Source organism: Colobus angolensis, unplaced genomic scaffold (genome assembly GCF_000951035.1).
Source record: "Colobus angolensis palliatus isolate OR3802 unplaced genomic scaffold, Cang.pa_1.0 Scaffold320, whole genome shotgun sequence".
NCBI classification, from domain to species: Eukaryota; Metazoa; Chordata; class Mammalia; order Primates; family Cercopithecidae; genus Colobus; species Colobus angolensis.
In genome coordinates, this window is record NW_012116489.1 from 2,761,855 (window position 1) to 2,768,959 (window position 7,105).

At 33.2% G+C, this 7,105-nt stretch overlaps 1 protein-coding gene across 2 annotated transcripts in view; it reads left to right on the forward strand.

Annotated features, from left to right (window-relative positions):
• The window catches only part of CFH (complement factor H), a 159,754-nt gene that overhangs the window by 79,950 nt on the left and 72,699 nt on the right, over nucleotides 1-7,105 (forward strand). For both annotated transcript variants that reach the window (XM_011951605.1, XM_011951604.1), the window contains exons 13-15: nucleotides 462-644; nucleotides 753-932; nucleotides 2,319-2,495. In XM_011951605.1, coding sequence (XP_011806995.1) covers nucleotides 462-644; nucleotides 753-932; nucleotides 2,319-2,495 — 540 coding nt within the window. The remainder of the gene's footprint in view (nucleotides 1-461; nucleotides 645-752; nucleotides 933-2,318; nucleotides 2,496-7,105) is intronic.

The following is a 7,105-nucleotide window of genomic DNA, read 5'->3' on the forward strand; positions in this document are numbered from 1 at the left end:
TTTATATAGTGTGAGCTGTAACTTAAGTTTCACTGAGTGTGTCTAAACAATATTTAAGCAGCTTATATTCAATTCAATTGCTTATATTGATTAGTAAAACTTAAAGTATGTTGATCAAATGCTTGCCTCGGTTATGATATTTTTCCAAAATGTTATGACAAAATGTTTCCATGAAATGTAAAAATTAACGTGATTTTCATAACCACATTTGCTAATTGATTTTCTTGCATCTTTAAGGTATCTGGAAGTCTGAGCATATTTTAACCTTTTATCATACCTTCAATATGACAATTTAGTATAAGTAATACAATATGAACACCATTCTTGGTTGTTTACAATGCTATAGTAAGTTACATAATGAAGAATACATGAATAAAAGAAGAAAGTCTTTCCATTTTACTGACTTTTTATATTGTAAAACAGACAATTTAACCATTATTTACATAGTATTTCTACTATAGAGGAAGTACAGTCGTGTGGTCCACCTCCTGAACTCCTCAATGGGAATGTTAAGGTAAAAACGAAAGAAGAATATGGACACAGTGAAGTGGTGGAATATTATTGCAAGCCTAAGTTTCTAATGAAGGGACCTAATAAAATTCAATGTGTTGATGGAGCGTGGACAACTTTGCCAGTGTGTATCGGTAATGTATAAAATATTAATATTTAAACTTGTCAAAACTTTTTTATTTTGTATCTAAAGCACATAAATCATGTTTTCACAATAAACGTTTTTTGTAAAACTTACATAGAGGAGGAGAGTACCTGTGGAGATATACCTGAACTTGAACATGGCTATTCTGAGCTTTCTTCCCCTCCTTATTACTATGGAGATTCAGTGGAGTTCAATTGCTCAGAATCATTTACAATGATTGGGCACAGATCAATTACGTGTATTCATGGAGTTTGGACCCAACTTCCTCAGTGTGTGGGTGAGAATACATTTCTTAAATCAACATTTAATAAAGTTTAATATTTTTTATTGTAAAAACAATATTAGCAACTGAATTTTTGAAATTTATAGATATGGCTCAAAATGTCCAGTCTTCAATATAATGAAACCAATCTTTCTCATATTGTTTATAATTCAACATGTGTCTAGAGAGAAAAAATAAAGTTAGCAATATAATTTTATGACTCTTTCTGCCTCTGATATCAGTACTATTTATTTTTAAAAGCTTGAAGCAACATTTCACTTATAAAATTGTCATGTTAGGCCGGGGTGGTTGCTCACGCCTATACTCCCAACACTTTGGGTGGCCAAGGCAAGAAGAATGCTTGAGGCCAAGAGCTAGAGACTAGTGTGGGCAATATAGCAAAAGCCCATCTCTATAAAAAAAATGTGTGTAATTAGTTAGGTGTGGTAGTGCATGCCTGTAATCCAGCTACTCAAGAGGCTGAGGAGGGATGATTGCTTAAGGCCAGGAGTTCAAGATTGCAGTGAGCTTTATTGTGCATTCCAGCCTGGGGAACAGAGTAAGACTCTTTCTTTAAAAAATTGTCATATGATTAAATATGAGTACTATTACTGAGAAATTATAACTGTTTTATATAAAATAAAAATATCATTGTTATATGGTACTCCTTTTTGGCACTGCAAAGCAAAGAAACAAAGTTGACAAAATATCTACTTATTACTCTCCCATAGGATTCTTTTCTCTCTTAAAGCTTCCAAAAGCAGTAATTTTTCAGTTTGTTCCATATCAGCCAAAATAAGTTAATGTGCTGCAGGGTTGGTGGGCCATAGGCCCTCTATGTCAGTGATACAGCTAAGTGGCATGAGATAGTCAGGGACTGAGTCAGGACGTAAATCTCATTGATGGACTTCACACTGTAAGTCTCATGTCTTGATCAGCAAGAAGGTAAGGTGATTCACTTACAGTGAGACTTGAGATTTACAATCTTTAAAATCATTTTGCCTCCTTGATGACTAACCGGGAGGATCTTGGGGACCCTCATTCACTTTTCTCTAAAACTGAGTTATTTCCTAAATTTTCCTGGGTCCTAATTCTAAGAGTCCTAAATGTCCAGTCGTACTTATTCATCCAATGAAATATCCAATAATATTTTATATTTCCCAAAGAACAAAATGTCTTATGGTAGATATCTCTAACATTTCAGTGACAGAATGCAGGGCTTATATTTTTACATAATAGCATTTTGATGCAATGTAATCAGGAATAACTTGGTTGGTGAAATTTATAATGATAACTCATAATTATATGATGCTAATACTATTTACTTTGTAACTATTTTTATGTGATAGTTGGTTTTATTTTTATAATTTGAATTTTCATAAAAATATATTTATTTCATAGCAACAGATCAACTTAAGAAGTGCAAATCACCAAAATTAATTGTAATTGAGGAAAATTTAGCAAACAAGAAGGAATTCGATCATAATACTACCATAAGGTACAGATGTAGAAGAAAAGGAGAACGCCTACACGCAGTCTGCCTAAATGGAAGGTGGGATCCGGAAGTGACCTGCTCAAGTAAGCTCTTATTTTGTTTTCAGAAAAGTATTCTATTTCTCATTTGGAAAAGTATTATGTATGTGTGTCTTAAAAACTTTATTTATTATTACAAATGCTCCTGAATAAGGCAGGTAATTTACAAAATAATACTAACTGTGCCATGTGAATTAGTTACCTTTAGTATAAAACACACACACATGCCCACACATAAATCAGGCACTCCATGTCATAATTACTGTTGGAGGACCAGTGCTTCTCATTCCTTTCCTTGTCAACAAATGTTCCTGTGCCTATACCTCTGTCTATGCCAATAACAACTATGTATCTGTTTGTGTATGTGTGTATTTATGTATGTATCTATATCTATTTCCATTGATTCATTTATTTAATCTATCTCTCTATTCATCTATCTGTTCATCTACCTAATCATCTATTTATCTATTAATTTATTGTTTATCTATATTGAAAATTGGTCATATTGACACATACAATTTCACTTGAATAGTGTAGGGTTTATTCCAGTCTTCCCACATTTGATGCATGTATTTTGCTCTCCAATTGTGGCATTCCTTTCCTCACTAGCTTCAATATTTTTACCAGTGTCTGCCAGTCTAGGAAAAACAGAAAGCATTGACAACCAATACAAAAACTAATCTACTATCGACATTTCAATATGTTTAGAGTCCTTAAAGAAGCAAATAATATATACGTGCAGTGAAGTGTACATGTTCTACAGATTTTTCTTGAAGTTTTATAGTTTTAGCACTTCTATATAGCTTTATTAAAATGATCGTATGGTTATTGTCCTTTCTGTTAATGTGATGCATCACCTTTACTAATTTGCCTATGTTAAACCACCTTTACATTCCTTGGATTAAACTCACTTGATCATAGTGAATTATCTTTTTAATGTGCTGTAGGATTTGTTTTCCTAGTATAACGTTGAGGGTTTTTGTACCTACGTTCATCAGGGGATTTTGCCTGTAGTTTTCTTTTTACCTTGTGTCCTTGTCTGATTTTGATTTCAGAGTAATGTTGGGCCACTACAATGAGTTAGAAAAATGATCTCTTAAAAGTTTTGGAGTCGTTTTAGAAGAGTCGGTATTAGCTCTTTTAAAATGTTGTTATAATTCAGCAATGAAGCCATCGGGTCTTGGATTTTCTTTGATGGGAAACATTTTATTACTGACTTAATCTCTTTCCTCATGATTACTCTGTTCAGACTTTCTATTTCCTCTGAATTGATCTTAGTAGGCTGTTTGTGTCTAGAAATGTATTCATTTCTTCTAGATGATCCAATATGTTGGTGTATAATTGCTAATAATTGTCTCTCATTGTTCTTTATATTTTTGTGATATCAGTTGTAATGTCACCTTTTTCATCTCCAATTGTGTGTTTCTTTAAGCCATCTCTCTCTTTTTTAGTTATTCTGGTTAAAGCTTTGTCAATTTTTGATTATCTTAAAAAAACTATTCTTTCATTGATATTTTGTACTGCTTTGGGGATTCTATTTTACTTACTTTTACTCTGATCTTTATGATTTCTATCCTTCCACTAATTTTGGAATTGACTAGTTTGTTCATGTTTTTCTGCTTTTTTGAGGTGTACTACTAGATTGTTTACTTGAATTCTTTCCATTTTCTTGATGTAGGCAATTATTCCTAAAAACGTCCATCTTATAACTACTTTTGCTGCATCCCATAAGTTTTGTTACATTTTATTTCCATTCTCCTTTTCTCAAAATATTTTTAAATTTATTTGAAATGTTTTGACCCTATTAATGTTTCAGAGCATATTGTCGAATTTTCACCTAATTTAAAATTTTCCGTAATTCTTCCTATTATTGATTTCTCCTTTCATACCTTTGTTGTCAGAAAAGTGACTTGATATAATTTCTGTCTTCTTGAATTTGATAAGACTTGTTTTGTGGCCTAACATATAATATATTCTGGAGAATATTCTGTGTGCATTTGAGAAGAATATGTGTTTTGTTGTTATGTGGAATGTTCTTTATATGTCTGTCCAGTCTATTTGGTATAAATTATTGTTCAAGTATAATGTTTCCTTATTGATATTCTGTCTGGATGATCTGTCTCAATGTTGAAAGTAAAATATCGATATCCCCTACTATTACTATGTGGCAGTCCACATCTCCATTCAGATTGCTAAATATTTCCTTTATATATTTAGTTGCTTTGATGTTGAGTGCATATATAGGTTTAAAATAGTTGTATTATCTTGACAAATTTATCCCATTATCATTATATAATAACTATCTTTGTACCCTTATACAATTTTTCCCATAAGTCTATTTTGTCTGAAATGAGTATAACTACCCCTCTTCTCTTTTAGTTTTTATTTGTGTAGATTTTTCCATGCCTTCACTGCAATCTATGAATGTACCTTACAGTTAAGTAAGCAGTTTATAACTGCGTATTAATTTTTATTTAGTCATGCAATGCCTTTTGATTATAGAATATATTCCATTTCTATTTAAAGTAATTTTAGATAGGTAAGGATTTATAGTGGCAATTAATTAATTCTGTTCTGGTTGTTTTTAAATTCTTTGTTTTGTTCTCTCTTGCTTGCTTTATTCATGGTTTGATGACTTTCTGTAGTCGTATGCTTAGGATTTTTTCTTTCAATCTTTTGTGTCTGTATTAGAGGTTTTGCTTTGTGGCTATCCTTAGGCTTGCATAACATATATTATAAAAGGTTATTTTGCACTGATAGAAACTGAGTTTTGATTACATATAAAATCTCTAAATTTTACTCTGCTCCTTCCATGTTTTGTCTTTGATCACATATTTTGCATCTTTCAATCATTCGTATCTCTTAATAAAGTTTGTAGCTTCAGTTGTTCTTAGTACCTTTGCCTTTTAACCTTCATGCTAGCTATATTTACCCATCACCATTACAGTATTAGAGTGTTTGAATATCATGTTGTACTTTCTTTTACTAGTAAGTGTTATACTTTAACAACTTCATCTTACTAATTAGCATCCTCTTCTTTCACCTTCAAGAACTCCCTTTAAAATTTCTTGTAAGGCAGAAAACTTATGCTCTCTCAGCTTTTTTGTTTCGTTTTTTATTATACTTTAAGTTCTAGGGTACATGTGCACAACGTGCAGGTTTGTCACATATGTATACATGTGCCATGTTGGTGTGCTGCACCCTTTAACTTGTCATTTACATTAGGTATATCTCCTAATGCTATCCCTCTCCCCTCCACCACCCCACAACAGGCCCCTTTGTGTGATGTTCGCCTTCCTGTGTCCAAGTGATCTCATTGTTCAATTCCCACCTATGAGTGAGAACATGTGGTGTTTGGTTTTCTGTTCTTGCGATAGCTTGCTGAGAATGATGGTTTCCAACTGCATCCATGTCCCTACAAAGAACATGAACTCATCCTTTTTTATGGCTGCATAGTATTCCATGGTGTACCTTAATCCAGTCTGTCACTGATGGACATTTGGGTTGATTCCAAGTCTTTGCTATTGTGAATAGTGCTGCAATAAACATATGTGTGCATGTGTCTTTATAGCAGCATGATTTATAATCCTTGGTATATACCCAGTAATGGAATGGCTGGGTCAAATGATATTTCTAGTTCTAGATCCTTGAGGAATCACCACACTGTTTTCCACAATGGTTGAACTAGTTTACAGTCCCACCAACAGTGTAAAAGTGTTCCTATTTCTCTACATCCTCTCCAGCACCTGTTGTTTCCTGACTTTTTAATGATTGCCATTCTAACTGGTGTGAGATGGCATCTCATTGTGGTTTTGACTTGCATTTATCTGATGGTGAGTGATGATGAGCATTTTTTCATGTGTCTGTTGGCTGTATAAATGTCTTCTTTTGAGAAGTGTCTGTTCATTTCCTTTGCCCACTTATTGATGGGGTTGTTATTTTTTTCTTGTAAATTTGTTTGAGTTCTTTATAGGTTCTGGATATTAGCCCTTTGTCAGAGGAGTAGCTTGCAAAAATTTTCTCCCATTCTGTAGGTTGCCTGTTCACTCTGATGGTAGTTTCTTTTGCTGTGCAGAAGTTCTTTAGTTTAATTAGATCCCATTTGTCAATTTTGGCTTTTAATGCCATTACTTTTGGTGTTTTAAACATGAAGTCCTTGCCCATGCCTATGTCCTGAATGGTATTACCTGGGTTTTCTTCTAGGTTCTTTTATGGTTTTAGGTCCAATATTTAAGTCTCTTATTGATCTTGAATTCATTTTTGTATACAGAGTAAGGAAAAGATCCAGTTTCAGCTTTCTACTTATCCAATTTTCCCAGCACCATTTATTAAATAGGGAATCCTTTCCCCATTTCTTGTTTTTATCAGTTTTGTCAAAGACCAGATGGCTGTAGATGTGTGATATTATTTCTGAGGGCTCTGTTCTGTTCCATTGGTCTATATCTCTGTTTTGGTACTAGTACCATGATGTTTTGGTTACTGTAGCCTTGTAGTATTTTGAAGACAGGTAGCATGATGCCTCCAGCTTTGTTCTTTTGGCTCAGGATTGTCTTGGAAATGTGGGATCTTTTTTGGTTCCATATGAACTTTAAAGCAGTTTTTTCCGATTCTGTGAAGAAAGTCATTGGTAGCTTAATGGGGATGGCATTGAATCT